Here is a 21,583-nt window from a genome sequence, read left to right as displayed (position 1 = left end):
TAAAGGCAGCAATACAATGACCATGTTGGTTCAACGTTGCCGAGTGAAGGCCAATACCAACGTATAGACAGCCTATTTGCCTTGCCTTGCCTTGCCATCGTTTGGTGTCACTCGCCTAGCTGACCGAGTGAAGGTGAGCGCTAACGTGTTCGTTTGACGCATAGAGCTATAATTACTATGGAGGCGGTCCTAACAATATATAGAATTTTTAGTTATACAAATACAATGCATTTCGACGACATTGCAAAAAGACATATATTTGCCTCTTTTTTTCTTGTAGACATTTACATTTGACGAAAGATATAAACATATTTCTATAATGCATAATTATGGCAACAATCGCCAACGCGCTTTGACATTTGTAGGTGCGTGCCACAATCCGCCATTTTACGCGACAGTTTCGTGGTAGTTCTGCTGTCAGATGGTTGTTTTTATTTTAGAAAATTGCGATTTCCCAAGTTCTAACTAGTGTTTAAACTCTCAAATTACGTAGGAGTGTGGAGAATCTACAGACCAAGATGCCTGTCTGTTGCATTTTAAAGTGTAGTTCGCGGAAAAGCAAAAATCAGCCTCGATTGACGCATCACAGGTTTGTACTTCGATTTCAAGTAATAGCTCATAAAATCATACAAATGTTAACGTAAAACTAATCACAACTATCAATTTATGTTTAAAGTATATGTATCTATTATTATTTTTGTAATAAAACTACTATCTATCTTTATTTTGCTGTTATTTGTTTTCCTAGTAAAATAGGGTTGTGCTTCAATCAAAAATAAGCTTTAAGAAATATGTTCAAAGTATAATAATATCTTTTACAGATTTCCAAAGAACGAAGGATTGAGAAGGAAGTGGTTAGAGGCTGTTGGCGAGGAAAATATTAACCCTCGGCACAAAGAGTGGTATCTTTGTTCTTTGCATTTTGAAGAAAGCTGCTTCAATAGAACTCTTGATGTCACAAGATTACGTGATTATGCAGTCCCTTCAATATTTCCAGTAAGTAACCTTTAAATGATATGAATTTTATGATATTCCTTTTAGAATAGGGTAATTATGTAGATTTACAACAAAAAATACTTTCCAATTTATTTTATTATATTTGGAAATATTTCTATTAAATACATAGCATTTAAAATACTTACCTCTTTATAAAGTGAGCCAAGATCACATTGAGCTTTTTTTCTCGGCTGTAAGAGCAAGAGGTGGTTTCAATAACAACCCTGATGCCATACAATTTCGAGCAGCTTATAAAAAACTGTTAGTGAGAGCTGAAATCCGGGATGGTGGAATTGGGAATTGCACTCCATTGGAATAAATTTCTATATTGATGTGTAGCAGCAAAAATCCGATCACGGCTTTAAACGAACTAACAGAAAAAGAAAGTTATGCAGAAATCACGGAAGACGAGAGTGATTTATGTGAAACTTATTTAGAAACACTACTCGATGAAAATTATGAATACACAGACCGGCTCTTACAATATATAGCTGGGTTCGTAACCAGAAAGTTACTGCGCAGTATAAAATGCGAAGTATGCGTGTCCCTTTTACTTGGGAATGAAGACACGAATAGTCTTATTTATAAAAAATCAAGAGGAGGGCTTCGATATGCTTCTTATAGCGTGTAACAGAAATTATTCTACAAGCTGAAAAATTAATAAAAACCAATTTTGTACAGAAAGCCTAACTTGAAATATATGATCTCTATATTTTTAAATTTTTATGTGAAGTGTGTGATTTAAATAATTTTTTTCCAATTGATGTTGATCCTGATCATTCTAGTAACCACAAATTACTATTAATTAAATGTGTTATAAAGATTTTCCTCGATATAAGGTTTAGGTATTATGGACAAATGAAAAGTGAAAAACTGTCACAAAGACAATTTTTGAACAAATTAATATTGTTTAGAAACGAGTAATAAATTAAAATTATGTATAATATTTCATTGTTTTATTTTATTCCTCAATATTTTTATTATCTTGTCATGTTTAAATTAAATATGTCCTTTTCTCTTAATGTCCTTTTAATATGCACAATATTTGAGATACAAAATACTTATATCTTTTTATTACCTATAACTTAAAACTTAATAATAATAACGTTATATTTGCCATATAACTTTTTTCCATAGGGTTCGAGATGTTGCCGAAAATCGATACATATACTTAATCCGTTTTGTAGCTTGACATCCGACTTCCTATAATAATTATATTATAAGATTCTTTTTATCTTGGAATAATGCGAGCGAAGCCGTGGGCAATAGCTATACCTTGATATAGTAGGTAGTAGTACCTATTTAATTTACATCAAGAACTACTCTTGATCTGAGCTACTTAATTTGTTGCATTGGTCGCTTAAGCAGTTTATGTAGGTAATAGGCTGATGAAATGCTTTAATACCTACTGGTCTCAATATAAGTATATAATAAAAAATACTTCTATTTAGTACTTTCTTTGTCAATAACAACCTATTTTATCATGACATATTAAGCACCTAAAATAAAACTGGAGAATACTGTGGAGTTGACAACCCTAGGCAAAGGCAGCCATTTTTAGCGCACAGCAGTGGCACGATTTTTTTGTAGGTATTTCCTTTTTATTAGGTGTCCATATTGTTTAGTACGTCCATGGTTTGACGTGACTTGTCACAACTTGCAGTCGCTCGTGACTAGGTACTTGTCTCACGTCGTAGAAGTGTTGATTTTTCTGTACAAATCAAAGGCGCTCAGCCAATAGTAGTCAATTGACATCCCGTAGTCCAACTTACCAACACCGGTTAACGTCCTCTTAGAGCTTAGCGAAAATTTTTTTTTTGTTTCGTTTTTTTTTCTTTCAACCGTGACATTGGCAAAATCATCAGTTCTCATATTGATGGAGCCATAAAAATAAAAAGTGAAGTGAAGACATTGTATAATCAGACATTTGCATGCTTTTTAATACTTGCGAAACATGTTATTACTAACACTGTCTCTTGGTACATCTCCTGTTATACCATGTTTTAAGCAAATAAACGTGTGATAATAATATTATTATTGATAATATTACTGCTTTCACGTATGTTAGAGCGAGATGGGTAAACGAGACCACTTCATTATACGCTATGAGCCTGTACGAACCTAGGGTCAGCTGACAACGAAACAAATTTCGTTTATTTTTGAAAAATAATTGGTTTTATAACGTGAAATAGTGTTAGACGGACGTTTATTAGTCATGGTAACGTGTTCAGTGCCCGGATGTAACTCATCTAAAAAGGAAAACTCGCAGAATTGTACATTTCACATGTAAGTACTATTTAAATTTTTCGCTGTCTAAAAGCACTACCATAAAAATTTTTTACATAAATATATCCGTAAAATTATACCATTCAAGTGTATTAATAACTAAGTGAATAAATAAGTGAATTTCTGAAATTCATAACCCCACTTTCATAGAGATTGACGCAATCGATAATATGTTAACGAGATGTCACTAACTGAAAAAAAGAAAGGCAAAGGCGTGGCTTGCATACAGCCCAAATCATCTTCATACTTAATGTTATTGAATCAGAAATTTATGGTTTTAGTACTTTATATTTAATTAATATTGCATTAGTGCATTATTTTTTGTCTACAACATTAAAACGAAAATTTCTTTTAATAGCGTAGTTGAGGCACCCATTTTTTTTATTTAATTATTGTTGTTGATTCAGATTTCCTCAAAACATTGAAGTACGACGGAAATGGCTTATAATGCTAAACAGAGAAGACTGGGTTCCCAAAAAGTTTTCAAAAATATGCAGCAAACACTTTGAGGAAAAATGCTTTTCCTTTAGAGGCAAGCAAAGAGTAAAGCTACGTTCTGGTTCTGTACCCACATTATTCATGCCGGTATGTCTTACAATTAATGGATTTTTGTGTAGTACAGAACACAACTCTAACAACAACAAAATAGCGATTTGTTGTTGTTAGAGTTGTGTTCTGTTCCGAAATACGATACTCATATAGGATCACTTATGTGTCCATGTGTCCGTCTGTCACAGCCAATTTACTCCAAACCTACTGGACTGATTATTTTGGAATTTGGTACACATATGCATTTGTGTGACCAATACGTGTAACGTAAATAAATATATTCTGAATTTGAAGTCACTATTGGGAGGGAAAGTTCTCAAGTATATATTTTTTGTAATTTTGAAATATAAATATTTTTAAGTTGTTTAAGAAAATAGACGAGAATTGATTTCTCCCCTTTATCTTCGAAACTACTGAGCCTAAAGTTTTGAAAAAAATACAGAAATTCTTTAAATCTCTCACTATTGTGCGAATAAACCTATATTTGCTGTTGGAATCTATTGGAGAACATATTCTTCAACTGCAATGTTAAGTTTATACGGAAACCTCTTCACGCGAGTTCAACTCGTACTTGGCCGGTTTTTTGGTTCTATTACTTATCTGCAAATTGACTGCTGTGATGCACTTTTATGTCATCATATCATACAATAATCATAATGGTTATATTTGTTTGTAGGTTACATTGAAGCCAAGACGCAAGATATCTTCATATGTGTACAGAGATATATCGCCAGTACCCAGTAGCTCTATAGCAAACGATGTCTATCAAGATATATCCCCGAGGAAGAAAAAAAAGAAAACAATTGATCTTCTTAACAGGTGCCTAGATACGAAAAGAAAAAACCTTGAAAACGTAAGGGCACAAAAAACGGGCATGGCCTAAGTGGTAAAATTTAGTGAAGTGATGAAAAAATTTTTGTGTAGTACTACTCTCGTCAACAACAAATCAGCGATTTGTTGTTGATAGAGTTCTGTTCTGTTCATTCATTGCTCTGTTCATGCACGTTCATTCCGTAGTTAGGGCACCTCCTTTGTTTTATTTTTTTCCATCCTCTAAGCTTGGAGGTCACGCAACTAGGCTATAAACCATTAAAAAACAATTTGACTTGAGCCATCGTAGTGTAGACCATAGAATATTCCTTTATTTTTTTCGTCTGACAGAGAAATTTATAGACATTCCATCATGGAATTAATAAGTACTTCGTACAACTGGAAAGCTCACTGCAATTATTTTGACATATCAAAATGAACGTTAAATGAATAGCAATAAAATACTTTTTAAATAACCAATATCTCCTTAGAGATCTGAGCTCAAGTGAGACATCTTCTTTCTTGGTGTGTCCCTTTCGCACAATAGGGAATCGGACAATTTTTCAGAAAGTGTCTAGAATTAACTAAAATAGATATGTACAGCCATGAAAAATAATATTTTATTAAAATAAAGCTTAATAGTCTCTAAAATGTGCTAAAACTATGTTAAAATTTAAATAGAAACAAATTGGCGCGCAAACGTAACAAAATGTCAAATTGAACGCGTGACGTCATTTGTAGGTAAACAAGCTACGAAATCAAGGGCAAGGTGTTATTTTAAAGTTTTTGTGAAGTTTGAAGTCGTTATGGAACGGAAAACATATCGTTGGTGTGTAGTACCTAAATGTAAGAATACTTCTATAACTACCCCAAATAAACTATTTATTGATGTACCTCGAAAATCCGACATATGAAAAAAATGGTTGGTCCTAGCACGACGAAATGTCTGTAAATTCAGCAATATACTTTTGTGAGGATCACTTCGACGTAAGTACATTTATTAACACATGCTTCGATCTATGTATCACTCACTGCATAAAGTGTAATTATAATTACCTACCTATTTTAACAAATTACTGTGGTAATACGACACTAATTATTGTTGAGATTAATAAGATTTTTGTTCTGTTTGATTTTAATTAATTATTATTTGAATACCATTACCATATGTTAACAGGCATTTTTTTTGTACGTCAACAGCAGGTCAAGCTATACATTGATGGATCGTATTCCGTTGCACTGAGGGCGATATTCGAACAAAAATGTGAAGTCTGACGTGCCGTTGACTGTACATACTATGTCTTCGTTGTCATTGAGCCATTTTCTTTCAAATATGTCCAATGATATCCATGTAAGAATTGTTACACTAGTCAGAAAGAGACGGACCAAGATTTATGACATCTCGCTCGGCGCACGCTTCAATACACAGTAAGCCTTCCAGTTGTACGAAGTACTTATTAATTCCATGCATTCCATTTCTTCGTTCTCACTCACACAAGAAAGAGAAACGCTTATTATAAATATACGTTATGAAACCAGACAGTGTCACAATTTTTTTGTATTTTTTTGCGTGCCTTTTTTTCAAGGTCATTTTTCGTTTTGCTATTCCTAACTTTGCTAAACAAATCTTGACATTTTATTCGAGTGACTGTGTCGTTATCTCAGGTTAATACGAATATAATCCAGTAATTTTCTGTTTGTACTTTTCATGAATAAAAATACGAATTCACTTAAAATTAACCACAAAAAATGGTACATTGTAGTGTTTTAAAGTGTAAAAGTAATGGTGAAGCCAAGTTTTCGGATTTATCTTTTCACACGTGAGTATTATCCTTTGCATTAAAATCTAATAATGTAGCGTACATACAATATGTGACACTGACATTATTTTGTGAAATAGTTCACTGATACGGTCTAAAAAAAAGTGAAAAAAGTTAAGTTCGGTGAAAAAAGTTAGGCACGGAGTAACTGTTTTTGAATTGCTTATGGCACGTCATGATACGATTTTGCTATGAAAGAAAAGGTGAACGGATTGGAATGGGGAACGTAAACTGCATGGACAGTGCATTGCTTTTGTGAGGTCTTTGTACGAATTTGACAGGCGATCCAAATTACAGGCTTAAATAGGATCACTCTAAAAGTAGGCCCGCTATATAATTTTTAATGTATAATTTTTGCTCGTCTGCGGTAGTATTTGACGCATTTGTTAGGTGTTTGATGTGTATGATGGAAATCTAGGGTCGTATTCCAGAACTCTACTTAATGCTCAAGTCAGGACTTGAGTATGATTTAAACTACTAGAAATCATACTCAAGTCCTTGCCATAGGGTCGTATTTCCAGTGCTTGAGTATGATCAAGTCCTGTTTTGAGCATCGAGTAGAGTTCTGGAATACGACCACTAGATTGACGGCGTATTTGACAAACATGTTCGAATGTATACGGGCACGTTTGTCAAACCAAACTTCAATTGTCGCCTATGCTTTGATCCTTTTGTTTAAAAGATCATTGGCTTTCAGTGTCTATTTGACCGTTTGTGAAATTGTTTGAAGAAAACGTGAATTTTGGAGGATGAATTTGACAAGTTAATTGATTGTTTACGGCGCGCTTAACTTTCAGATAACGAAACGTAATTTTCGACTCAAGGGGCCTTGGCAACACTGGCTAAGTGTCGTATTCCAGAACTCTACTCAATATTCAAGTCAGGACTTGAGTATTGCAGTGAGCACTGAAAATCATACTCAAGTCCTTGCCATTAGGGTCGTATTTCCAGTGCTTGAAATCATACTGGCTCAAATCCTTACTTTAGCATTGAGTAGAGTTCTGGAATACGACCCTATTTGATTCCATTTGACTTGATTGACTGGTTTTGTGTATTTAATACAATTATTCCTGGAAAATTTGACTTTTGGCTATGTTAACTGGACGTTCAGAATCAGCTAGGATCGATATTTACTGAAAAGGGTATGTAACTTTTATAAATTAAATGCATTTCTGTCATTAACATAGACAATGTTTTATGATTAGGTAGGTATTCAAAAATTAAAGTGCATATATTAAAAATATATTGTCGACGGGGTTCATGGGAATAAAGTGACAATAACTTGTTTCGGGGTTTTGTATTGCACATTGCGATTCAGCGCCTTTTAAATATGGATGCGATTTTTTTTCACGTAGACGCGTGAAAAAAAATCGCATCCATATTATTTACGGACACTATTACGTACACATATTTCATGGTTTTTAGTGTTTAATAAAAAAGGTAGGACTTTAGAATGGCGAGTGAATGGATCATCATCATCATCATCGTCAACTTGTTTATACGCCCCACTGGTGGACACAAGTCTTTTCTCAGGCGAGGATTTAGATCATAGTATGCTATGCTAAACTCAGTGCTGGTTGGGAACTTCACACATTTTTCTGAGGGTTGTGAAGATTCTTCAACGTACAGGTTTCATCAATTTCCTTCACCTAAAAGCTCATGGTGAATTTGAAATGGAAATGTAAGTTACTCTTAAAAATGTTTCCCAAATTTTCCCTAAAAGTAATTTAAAAAATAATCAAGAAGTGTATTTCATTTCATATCTATTCACATCACTTTTGTTACTATTATATAACTGCCTCTGTGGCCGAACGGTTACCATGCCGGACTGCCACGCAGAGGTCCCAGGTTCGATTCCCGGGCCGGGAGAAATATTTGTATGGCCTACATTTATTTCTCTCGTGAGTTTGGGTGTAATTTGTGGTTGTCTATGTGTGTCCATGGCACCCGCGACACAGGGTTTCCCTAGTGCGGGGCTATGTTGAGTGTGTGCGTTATTGTCTGTAAGTACGAGTGATAATGATGATTTATACTATTTTTGGCTTGTGTGTGAAATTTAGATTTGGATATTATCACTTTATTCCTTTAATCAATGTTATACTAAAATATATTTTTAGAGATTTTCTTTTCATCTCTTATTTTTATTTTATTGTCTACAGACTAGGAATAATTTGCCTATGCAGTGTATAAGAAAAATAATGTGAAATTCTATACTCGTATGTTAGGTCTTGCCTGTGCACTATGAGGCGACTTGATTGAGTAGAATAATTCACAGGTATTGACATCACAAGGCCGCCATTGACATTCAAGTATTACAGGCCTTATTAAAAATAAGATAAAAAAAAAAAGATGTGTTCTTTGTTTTAGAAATTCAACATGGATAATCTAGCCCTCTCCTCGTCTCCTCTGGCTCTTAAAAAACGTCCAAAATGTAATCAGTTGACGGCATTGATTGACGGCTTATGAGAAAGCCATTACTATTAATGTGTATAAATACATTGAAAAAACTATGACTACCTACCCTTATAATAGGTACTGAACTCATTGATTTGACTGCAGAAATTATTGGAACTTCCCGAAACAACATTTTCAAAATTGTAAGATTATACAAAAGTACTGGTGCAATAAGTAAGTGATTTTGAATAGGCAATTTGGCTATCGTTGAACCTTCTGTGATTGGGCCAATGACATGTTTGTTTATCATTTACGCAAAATGGATTGTAACATATTTGTATAGTAAAGATAAAGATAAAGATAAATTTATTTCAATATTACTTAATCTAATACAATTATAATGAAAACAATGTAATTGAAGATAAAATATTAAAATAAACAGTAATAAACAAAACAAAAAAAAAAAAATCTAAATTATATAAAATAATCATGGTAAAATTAAACATTTTAATCTTAGTGCCTAATAGTGCAATTGCGATGCCTAAACTAAGTACATGTGTACCTGTATTTTAGGCATAATAGTGCATTTTTCATAACAAAGCTTAAAATAAAGAAATAAAGATTTTATAAATTTAACAAATAAAAGATAAGTAGTTATAAGTCGTTACAATTTATAAAAGATAAGTAGTTAAACATTACATATATAAATATAAATTATGAAATAACTTCCAACAAGTCCTCGGTATCATTGTAGGTTTTACTCTTAAGCCAAAATTTGACGGACATTCAGTTTTATTCATATGAAAATAATGCAAAGTAGAATTTATTTTAAAATAAAGGAATGTGCCAAGGAAGCAGAAGAATCTATGTGAGTGTGCTGTGCGGAGTTGTGTACGAGATGAAAAGGGATCGTGTCGTCTTTGCTTAGTTACAGTCATGTAATCATATGGAGTAATTGAGTGCTTTTTCAAAATTATTTGCAGGATAAACAGTTGCCGAACAGATAGAACATCGCACTCGTTTAGTAATTTGTGGGTTGGGTAATCGAAAGGACGAAAGTTGACCACTTTAAGAACAGCTCTGCGCTCTTTCCAGGTGTATCAGAGTGGTCTTATGTGCACCGCCCCAGGATGTAACGCAGTAAAGTAACAGTGATTGACAAAGGGCTAAATAAACTGATTTGAGAAGGGCGCTGCTGGCCGAGTATCTTAAATTTTTAAAAACATAAATCAATTTTCGAACTCTAGAAGTTAGCGCCACTATATGCTGTTTGAAATTGAGATGTTGGTCAATTATGACACCTAAATATTTAATATTGCTTGTGCTGTCCAGTTTTGAGCAAGTACAGAGGCATCCAAGAGATCGAGGGCCAACACAATTGTGAACTACTATTGAGTAAGCATTCTCAACAGGTTGTGAGGAAATATTGTAGGAGAAAGTGATGTATTTAGTTTTGGTAGTATTAAGTGTCAGAGCATTTGCTCTAAGCCAGTCGGTTACCGAGTTAAAACCAAATTGAGCTTGTGTAAAAATTTCATTCCAACTTGGGGCACTGAATAATAGAACTGTGTCATCAGCGTAAGATATGATCTTGCCACCAGAGAGGGGGAGAGCGCATAGTTGATTAATATAGACAAGGAATAAGATAGTCCCTATGATGCTTCCTTGGGGAACACCATATTCAACCGGTAATTCAGCACTCGTTATTTTGTCAATAGTCACGCGCTGTTTTCTGTCAGAAAGATAGTCCTGTAAAAGTTTGAGCTGTATTCCTCTAATTCCAAGTGCTTCTAACTTGTTTGAAAGTATTGGTATGTTTACAGTGTCAAAAGCTTTTGCAAGGTCAAGGAATATTGCCAAACATTTATTCCTCAAGTCCAAATTTCTTACGATGTATTCCGTCAGCTCATCGACTGCGTCGTTTGTCGATAGTCCTTGTCTGAACCCAAATTGGGACGTCGAGAGAAGTTTCTTCGTTTCTAAATAGTTAACAAGCCTTTTGTAAATTATTTTTTCTAGTATTTTAGAGAGAGATGGTAATATGGCAATTGGTCGGTAATTGTTAATATTGCTCTTATCACCGCTTTTGTAAATAGGTTTTACAAGGGCTGTTTTTAGTACTTTGGGAAACGGTCCTGTGGATAGACAGAGATTAAATATGTAAGTCAGGGGTGAAATCAAATGTAATCTATTTTGTTTAATGAAAGAACAAGGTATTTTGTCAATTCCTGTCGCACAGTCATTTCTTAAAGTCATAATAATATTTTCAATTTCGAGTTCGTCAGTTTTGTTTAAGACAAACGAGTGCAGTTGTGAGGCGCGTGACGAGGTCATGGTTGTAGTTGAAAGCGGAAGGTTTATTTCCGCTTTTTCAGCTAAAAGTTTTCCTACACTAGTGAAGAATTCATTTGCTGCGTTAACAGTTTGCACTGGATTGTCTGCATCTACAATTAATTGTTGAGCGGACGATTTCGAGTTAGTCATGTTCGTGATATTTTTGATGACTTTCCATAATCTTTTTTTATCATGACCTGCATTAATTATTTGCAACTTTTCGTATTGACGTTTCAATTTCTTTAATAAATTGTTACAAAAATTTCTATATCTATAATAAGTCATTTTAAATATTGCATTATCCGGAAACTGAACAAATTTTTTGTGTAATTTATCTCTATTTTTAATACAGCGCAGCAAACCTGGAGTAATCCAAGGTTTAAGTATTTTATAGCGGCGGCGCGTGAATGTTTTGTTTGTTGTATTATTTTCTATTATTTTAGTGAGCGAACAGATCAAATACTCCATCGCTGCGTTAGCATCACTTGAATTGTATATTGGAGACATATCTAAGTTTGCAAGGTCACGAGACACGCCCTCCTTATTTAGTTCTGTATAAGAATTAAAAGATTGTGTTCTAATTAAGTTTTTTTCTAGGCTTAGTAATAAGGTATAGTGGTCAGTTAGAGTAGTTTTTAACACTATAGTTTTTACGGTAAGGATGGTTTTGGCTAATATATGGTCTAAGCAATTGTGGTGTCTCGTCGGATGTTGATGAGTGGGGAGGTAGCCATGAGAAGCTGCTTGATTTAAGTATTCGCCTGAGTTGCTATCTTCATTGTCAAACTTAATGTCAATATTTAGGTCACCAAGAATAAATACGTTACGGAAAGATGAAAGTGATATCATAATATCACTTAGGGAAAGTAAAAAATTTGTGATATTTCTGTATGAGGGGGAGCGATAAATTGCTACAATTGCAATGTCATTCTCAATTTTTAAAATCAAACTGTTAGCATCCACTATTTTAGGTTCCTCTATCAATACATTGGGTATGTCGTTTTTGACGTAAAAAGCTTTGGGTAATCTACACTCAGTTAAAACAAAGATGTCAGGCTCAAAATTAATAGGGTTTAGTAACGATAAAAGACTGTCAAAAGTACAACTTATACTTCTAATATTTTGTAGAACTATTTTTAAATTAGAATTAGACATAGAATTAAACATGGGGCACTGATCTGGGTCGCATGTTATGGATTTATATTCGCAAGTTGCATCAATGTCTTGGTCTAGATCATTTACAATGGAGTCCGTGTTTGTGCTGTGGTGGAGAAGGAACGCGGCGCTCTAGGCGCCCTCATAATCAGTATTACTCACGTGCCTCGCTATTGCGCTCTTCCTAGCAGGACATTGTTCATCTCCTGTTTTATGATTACCTGGTTTGTTAAAGCGTACACAGGTGGCGCACTTCGCGGGTTCCGCGTGCTTAGTACACTCCTTGATGGAGTGGCCTGCACCGCCGCAGTGGCCGCTCGTGGGCTCTGTATCCCGGCAGAACTTTGCTGAGTGTCCATACTGTTGGCATTTGTAACATCTAGTTACGCGTGTGTAATCTCGAACCGCACATGAAGACCAGTTAATGTAGACACGTTGCTGTTCTATGAGTGTCCTCCGAATGGGAGCACACACTTCTAGCACATAGTTACAGGTAGCCTCGTCCTTTTTGCCTGACTTATGACTAAATTTAATTGCGCTCTCTATGTTGCTTTTATTTAAGCTAGGATGTTTCTCCGACAAATTTTGATCGTACAAGCAGTCAAATAATTCCTTATTTGACATGCCAGCGGGCACACCCAATAATATTATCTTTGGCCGTTTTTTGTTCGCATCTTCTAATTTCAGGCCTGATTTTTTCAGTTGTTCAGACTGTTTGAGCTTTAGTATATCTTCCTTACTCTCCGTGCTTATAATAACTCCTCCACATTTTGTTTTACGCATACCGCTGATATGCAGTTTCAATTCTTCAGGCTTAATTAGATTCTGAACAATTTTTCTAGTGTCATCGCTCGACGCATCTTTATTGGGTGGGTAAATAGCAATACTGTTCGATGGACATACTGAGGGCAAACCACTCTTCCTAACTATGTCCGCAAAAGACTGGGTTGATACTCTGGGGCCTGACTGTACGCAAGATTTTAAGTCTTTTAATTGGTCACCAACATTGACTTGTTCTTTCAATGTGCTGATCAAAGAATTGGCTGAAATATATTTTTGTTTTAGGGACTGATATTGCACCGCCAATTGAGAGACGCCTCCAAGTACTGACCTGCTAATGTTGCTAATTTTTAGCTTCTGCTCCGTATTCAGTTTCCCATCTCCAGAAATAGTGCAGATGTCATTCAGGCATTGTTCTATTTGACTCATCCATCTCTGAATTTCATGAGTCGAGACCGCGTCTATAGTCAGTGCAGGCGTAGAAGGGGTGAGGGCTGAAGCTTGAGCTGGGGATGGGTCCAATTCCACGTGCCGTCTAACGGGAGGTGGGCTACGACTCGTCATCGTACTTCTGTTAAACGGGCTACTCATTCTTCATAATTTTTAAGAAGCACAAGGTCACACGTAGCATCACAAAACACAAAGTGAAAAGCGCTGATACAGCGGCGACACAGTTACAGTTTTATTATTTATTAAATTTAAATTATATAATGCTAGCAGACACGTCCGTCTCTGCAGCGTGCCAATAGAGAATCTCCAAAGTAGACTCACTATCGTGAATAAAAAGTGCTCAAAACAAATGATAAGCCATGTGACATGTGTGAAAGCTTTTTGATTTAGACATGCTTCATCTGCGTCCCAAGTACGACACCCAATGCTGCAGTGTTCAGTGAACAATTGTGCAAATCACAGCAGATACACATTCAAAAAGGATGGAGTGTCATATTTCGCATAAGTCTTGTGTCAAATTTACGAAATTATTTATCCATAAGTATATTTTAGAGCAGTACTACTTGTTGTGAAAGAGTTTGTCCAGGGAAGTAATGCCACCTTATCTATTTCTGTCGCCAAGCAATAATGTTAGCACTCTTAACTGCATTCCGGTTTTGAAGGGTAAGAGTGCTGGTGAAATTACAGGCATGTGGTTAGGAGAGGTGGGCGTTTAAACGAAAAGCACTTTAAAAAGTTGCGTTTTAAAATAAGCTTTAAGGCTACATCGAAATTAAACCAACAAATTTACGTGATCTTTTTCTTCTGAAATTTACATTGTCAGTGAATTTATACTTGCGTATATTAACCTCTTCTACGTAAAGTATCGTATGTCGAAATTGCCAAGTTTACAAGGGAGCATTTCAAAGTTCTGAATTCACTGAAATGAGCATAACTTATTGTATTTAGCATTATCCAGTTTTATTCGAGAACGACTGTTAAAAGAACGAGCTTTGCCAAATAAACCTGAGTAATGCTAAAACTACGCGTTATGGTCATTTTAGTGAATTCAAAACTTTAAAACGCTCCCCTGTAAACTTGGCAATTTCGACATTGATACTTTACGTAGGAGGGGTCATTATGTTATACAAGTATGAATTCACTTATGATGAAGGACGTGTTATCACTTCTATAGTTTTGTGTACATGTTGATTTTAGATTTCTACACAAGTCTTGACGGTGTTAAAAATGGACTACATGAACACAAGCGAAATAAACAATCTGCTGAACATAGGTATCATTTTTTGCCATCACAAGGATACACACCCGTTAAAGGTTTGAGAAGACTTGCCGAAAATGCGAAACCGATTTAGCACGTAATATATATACATTTACCTTGATTTTTTATGATTTTGTACGTTCGTCTATTTTAGGTATGTATGTATTTCCAATTCTGTTTCATTCACCACATATTTCAGACTCTTGGGCATTTAAATTATAAACTTGAAGAGAAGTTGCCAGTCCACCATTTGATTTTTTTTAAAAACATGGGAGGCTTGTTTTGTTTATATATACAGTACCTAGTAAGGGACAAATTTTTCGAAAATCTATTTTTTAACGGAATCCTACTGCCTGAGCATTTAATTCACTTACTGAATTGCAAGGGATAACACTTCAAAATGCTACAATTTACTGGAGATTAAGTAACCTTAAATCTTAGTAAGGCACATCTAGCATGATTCGTGACCGGTCAAAAATCTAGCAAGTCACTTTGACCAATTCAAAACATAGTAAGTATTTGAGACTTGCTAGGTTTTAACTGTAACTTTGGAACAGATTACATTATTTAGTTTTTCGTAATAAAAAATAATTAGAATATTTTGTTTATTTCAAAGAGCGTCTCCACTACTTTCTATAGTCTGTTCCGAGTGTGCGACGTAGTCACCTCGTGTCGTAAGACAGCGTCAAAAACATTACATACAATAGAGGATCCTTTAAAGTATGAACAAATGGGAAAGAAACGTCTGAATAAAGTAAAGCAGAGACAGAAGAAAATTGCAGAATATCTGAAGAAAGAAATATTCGAAGAAAGAAATGGTGTGATGCAAATAAAAAAATGATAAGAAAGTTGATGTTTTTTTTATTAAATTTTGTATTCTTTAAGTCTATTATCATTGGTCATTATGTGAAATAATAAAAAGAAAAATACTTAAGAATATATATTTCTCAACTGAAGTTCCCTCTACGTTTCGATTTTAAAATATATCAAATATTAACTTTTCTCATACTGTTCTATACACAGCCTTACATTTACCATTTCCTAACATTTCTTGACAATACCATTTCCTGCAGTACCTAGATCGTTTTTGGATAAATATGACTCATATACTTACCTACCAGTTAGATATAACCATTTATATCTAACTGAATGTGTATTATTTCTTTATTGTGAATTTGTATAAAATTCTACGTTTTACTCTTGACCCTTTTCTTGTGTTGACAGATTACAATTTACATTAAAATGTTTTAGGTTTTTTTTCTTATAAAATATATTACATTTGTATACATCATAGGTACACTTGTAAATAAGTTTATATGGGTTAACTCTGGACATTTTTTGTGGTTTTTGAAAAAGAGCAAACATTGTCGTCTGTTCATTCCATTTGTTAGTAGGTCAATGACCTTAGAGGTAGTCTATATACTGTTATATTTGTTTGTTCTAGGTGGACACCATAAAAGGCACAGACAGCACAAAAGTTGTGCCCAGTTCATCTCAGCCCAAAAATTTACCAGGTAAGTCTTAGGGCGCGTTCCCATTATGTCGTGACGACAAATAGTCGTGCAGTTTAAAGTGTCGTTCGTGGCATGTATATTTAAATGAAGTTATTCACATATATTACAACACGAGATTGTAGTAACACAGAAAAGACCAATATTATGGACCCCCTCGGGCACGCAATACAAAGGAAAGGAGAGAGGAGCAGTTTAGCATGAAATGAAATTAAAGAATAAAGTTTTTAACATAAAAGTTACATGTTAGTGATTTTATGCATGTAACAATAATGTTATATATATATATTATAACTGGAAAACCTGGAAGACCATGTACGTCTTGTGAAAATTCTTCAGAATCTAGTAAGAAGCGCAAAAATACTACTCTGCTTAATGAATATGGATTCGAACACGTCTATGGTGCATATATTCAAGAGCTGCGATCTAAGGGAGAAAGTAATGAAGCAAAAATCGTGGAGGCATTGACGTCTACAGATGCAGAGAAAAAAATATCTAAAATTGATGGACGACTCTAATACTATCCAAACGCTGAGCGATCAAGAAGCATTAAGTGTATTTATTGAATTGATTGCATCTGACCAGGGCTCAATATTTACATTTGAAGAATATTTTGGATGAACGGAACTGTTTCTTACTACCGCCTTATTACAAAATACAAAAAAGTAAACAGAACTGTTACCCACCTGCATCAGCTATTGAAATTATAAACACATGTGCAATAATGTTATCCCTACAGGATTTATTACATCACACAACGGCCAGGATATTGATGATAGATTCCGTGTACAAAAACGGTTTGAAACAGTTGGTTTTATACAGTAAATGGACATGTGATGGCTCGTCAGGTCGAAGTGAGTATAAACAAAGACTTCCAGAGGAGTCTTCCAGAGGAGAACTTGTGTCAGACTCTTACTTATTCATAGGAATCTGTTGTGCCCATCAGATTAATTGATGAAACGACTGGTACAGTTGTTTGGCAAAATCCTGCAGCTTCTTCCGCGAGATTCTGTCGCCCTATTTTAGAAATGTTAAATTTTATACAATGCCATTTATTACGAGGTGGGGTGTCTGACTTTTTTTCTTGAGTTTCTAGAATTCTCGTACCCGATTTCTCGAGTTATTCGACAATTTTTTCTAATTCCGTAAAAAATCGGCTCAATCAACTATAAAACTAAATGTGAAATTTTCGAAAGTTGTTTTGGCTTGGGTGTTCTGAGTTATGCCCCGGTATAAATTCCATCGTTCGTGGTCCCAGGTTCGATTCCCAGTAGAGCCAATTTGGGAAATGAACTTTTGTAAATTGGTTCTGCTCTGGGATTCTGTTGCTCTGATACTCATGGGGAGTATGTACAGAGAGTTCCCTAGTTTCCGACCAGGTGATTGTTTTACAATAGAATACCAAGACCAGAACCATTTAGAAAAGTTAATTTGTTAAATTGATCCTACCGGTATCGAACCCGGGAGTCTCATCCGGTGCCCACAGTGCAAACCGTTAGGCTATCAAGGTTGTACTATTTGTATTATTATGCATTGTTTGCATGTGAAAGCTACAAATTGCTTAGACTTTAAAAAAAAATCAGCTTCAATTACCTTCTTTGTTTCTTAAGTTGGTATATTTTGTCATTCATCCAACTTTTGATTTTTAATGCATTTTGGCGGTGTAAGATGTTCTCTGTTAATACTTGTCACTTTCTTCATAAGTTCAACCTATGTTTCCTGGATAAATTCCTGTATTCTCTCCTTTCTATGCACAGTTCACTCATTGATGTAATCACATACCAAATCTTTAATATTATGGTCTTTTATCAAGCTTGCATCAGCTCTGGTTTCCTTTCTTTTCTTACCATTTTCTTAACCCGTTCGTGCATAGTACTGAAATTATACTGCGCTCAAAAACGTCACCTCTTTTCTATATGCCGTAGTGCTTACATTGATTCAATATAATTATTACGGTTTATCACTGACGACGGTTGATTCCGTCAACAGGCATAGTCGTACTGCTCATAGTTCTTGCAAAAGGTTTTTTGTGCATGAAAAAGTATGGCTATGACGGTAGTAGGGTATTTACCCTTTTATACATATTATACTTTTTTCATGAGATAATTACAAAATTAAAATGCGCGATATTGATTGCGCAAGAGAAACGCTTTCCAAAATAAACACTTAGGTACTAATTAATAATAATTATTATAATAACGCACACACTCAACATTGCCCCGCATTAGGGAAACCCTGTGTCGCGGGTGCCATGGACACACATATAGACAACCACAAATTACACCTAAACTCACGAGAGAAATAAATGTAGGCCATACACACATTTCTCCCGAAAAACCTAATAAATACTTTTGGGATTATGGAAGTTCATGCAAACGTTATTTCGGGCAAATGTATTTTCGGTCTTCTGCTTCGTAACCCGAGCCGCACAAAGAGTACAACAATATTTGAAAGTATTACTAACATGTATTAAATAATATTTTAATAATAACATTACCACCAAAGCGACTATATGAAACTTTTGTTCTAAATATTATATTTCAAACAATTGAAATTGACGTGATGGGTCTCGTTCAGTCTTTTACGCAAGCAATGAGTCGGAAAGACACAGTTAGCTATTTGATTATTTTGATTGCTTTTGTAATTTATATTTACGATTAATTTAAATGTAAATTAAATACTATATATGCTAGTGCATAAAATAACACTTTTAAATGATAACTATGATAACACAATGTAGTACTTACTGAAAATATGATATACCATCCTGTTTTTTCGCTTTAGTTGAATAATTGTTACAAGGTTTTACCACACAATACGGCATCATTGACAAGCGCGCTGTCAGTCGAACAAACGAAGACTAAAGCGTGATTGATGCTCTGTATACGATTTTAACGCCCTGTAAGTTCGGACACTTTAGCGCGGACCCAACGTCCATTTATTTGTAAGTCAATGCATCTCAATGATATATGTATAAACAAGGTAAGGTAAGTATATTATATTTTTTAAAACGCGGCTTGCAACTATCAGTCTGCTCTGTGTTAAATATAATTCGGATTAATTTCTTTTGGATGGTAAAGAGATTTGGGGCGTCCGTACTATTATTACCCCATAAAATGATGCCTTAACTCAGCAAAGAGTGCGCGTAGGCGTAGTATGTGACTATTGCTGTTTCTATGCTAGTTGTCTTTTTGATTTCGCGTAGTGCGAGAAAAATGAGATAATTTTGATTTTATTTTTTGGATGCGTAAATTCTTTCACGCATTGTTTTTGTTTGTTTCACGCATTATTTCTGTGTTTGTGTCATTGTACTTGAAATTGAGCTGTAAAGATTTTTGATGAGGATGAAAAGTCATTAATTTAGTTTTAGAAAAATTAATAATTAAGGTTATGGTCATTCAACCAGTCTGAAGTTTTAGTAAGAAGTGTGTTTAGTTTTTCATTAATATCAATATTGTTCTGACTTGGAAGTTAACATAGATACATCATCCGCAAACAGGACACATGGTTCTTCCATTCCCTTCCTCTTAACTGAATTAAAAGCTGAAGAAACGGCGGTAGCTGAATAGTTCGACCTACCGTCTTTCAAGCACAGGCCGTGGGTTCGAACCGAGCTCGCACCTCTGAATGTCTTGGAATTCATGTGCGAAATTTAATTTGAAATTTACCACAAGATTTTCGATGGCGGAAAACATCGTGATGAAACCTGCACGTCGTCGGAGAAGATTTACAACCCTCGGAAAATGTGAGAAGCCCCCGACCCGCATTGGGCCAGCGTGCCGGACTATGGCCTAAAGCCTTGCCTGAGAAGAGACCCCCCCTCAGCAGTAGGACGTATAAATGGATTGATTATGATGACTTGAAATAAGATGTGCGAAAGATGTGTCAAAAAAATATGTACCAAAATAACTGTAAACTGTAACAAAATATTATAGGTTACAGGTCCATGGACCACAGGTTAAGGCTGCCTTTCCACCAGATATGTGCGACGTAGCGAGGCGGTGCGAGGATGTGTAGCAGCGCTGCAAAACGGTGTGATGATTTCCACCAAAGTTGTGCGAGGATGCCTTACGAACTCTTTTCAGATATGCGCGGGCGGGGTACGGTGTGGTGAGGTGAGCGATAGCGATATGTCAGTGTCAGTTAATGTCATACTTTCAGTAGCTCTAGTTTCTACACCGTTTTGCACACATTCCCCGCCCGCATCCCTCGCACACATACCTCGCACACATTTCTCGCATACATTTCTCGCTATTTTTAACCGACTTGAAAAAAGGAGGAGGTTCTCAATTCGACTGTATGTTTTTTTTTGTATGTATGTTACGCGATAACTCCGTTATTTGTGAACCGATTTTCATGATTCTTTTTTTTGTTGGAAAGGGGGTACTTCCATAGTGGTCCCATTTCATTTTGAAGGAAATCATCCACCTCTAAAGGTGGCTGTTCATGCATGAAGATTCATTTTTATAATTAGCGCCTAAATTTTCTTAAGGAGCAATTATTTTAATGGTTGATTTTGCTATTTTTCCAATTCAAGGCGTTTTTCTCCAATTCAAGGCATTTTTCTCTCAATATTATTTGAGTAGTGAGAACCGATTTTTATTATCTCCAATGTCAAGTCCTGTATAGTGGCGGATTTAAGGATATTTCAATAAAACTTAGCAAATAGACGTAATTCCACGTACTTTTGAGGTTGTTTTTTTTAGTACTCTGTACTGAGATTATGTATGTACAAATACTTAGGCTAGGAAAATGAAGTAATCCATTTGGAATTTTTACTCGCTGGTGGAAAGGCACTTTTTACACTTAAACCCTATGATATTTAAGACCATATCTGAAAGGTACAGCTGAGTACTTGTCTATTAATACTTGTACTAGAATTGTTTTTGTATTTGTATATTTACACTTGCAGGTGCAAAACGTGGAAGTGAAGGATGTATTTGCAAATTTTGTCGAAGAGAAATTATCGGGTAAGTTACACAAATTGGGTATGATAGAAAACAACAGCCAGTATGCTATTTATTTAGTACATATTTTTTGTATAAGTACTTTTTCCAGTGTCCATAGCAATTGCAGTGTCTGAGCTTCAGGTACTCAGAGTTTTAAGTTGCAAAGATTTGAGGGGCACTGCCGCTGCACCCTGAGAAATAAGTTGATCAGTCCCATGTAATGGCAGTACTTTCCTAGACGAACTCCTTCACCAGGAGTACTACTGCTACTAAATAATTACTACCAAATTA

General features: G+C 35.1%; 1 protein-coding gene across 1 annotated transcript in view; it reads left to right on the top strand.

Moving 5' to 3' along the window:
- Positions 1 to 518: 518 nt before the first annotated feature.
- Positions 519 to 21,583, top strand: part of LOC113228175 — a 34,469-nt gene continuing 13,404 nt past the window's right edge. Inside the window, exons 1-4 of the mRNA XM_026461400.1 lie at positions 519 to 589; positions 822 to 996; positions 16,277 to 16,346; positions 21,256 to 21,313. Coding sequence (XP_026317185.1) covers positions 519 to 589; positions 822 to 996; positions 16,277 to 16,346; positions 21,256 to 21,313 — 374 coding nt within the window. The remainder of the gene's footprint in view (positions 590 to 821; positions 997 to 16,276; positions 16,347 to 21,255; positions 21,314 to 21,583) is intronic.

This window comes from Hyposmocoma kahamanoa, unplaced genomic scaffold, assembly GCF_003589595.1.
Source record: "Hyposmocoma kahamanoa isolate Upper Pololo Valley unplaced genomic scaffold, ASM358959v1 224, whole genome shotgun sequence".
Classification (NCBI taxonomy): domain Eukaryota; kingdom Metazoa; phylum Arthropoda; class Insecta; order Lepidoptera; family Cosmopterigidae; genus Hyposmocoma; species Hyposmocoma kahamanoa.
The sequence above is the reverse complement of the archived record's forward strand: the minus strand, read 5'-3'. Positions and strand labels throughout refer to the sequence as shown.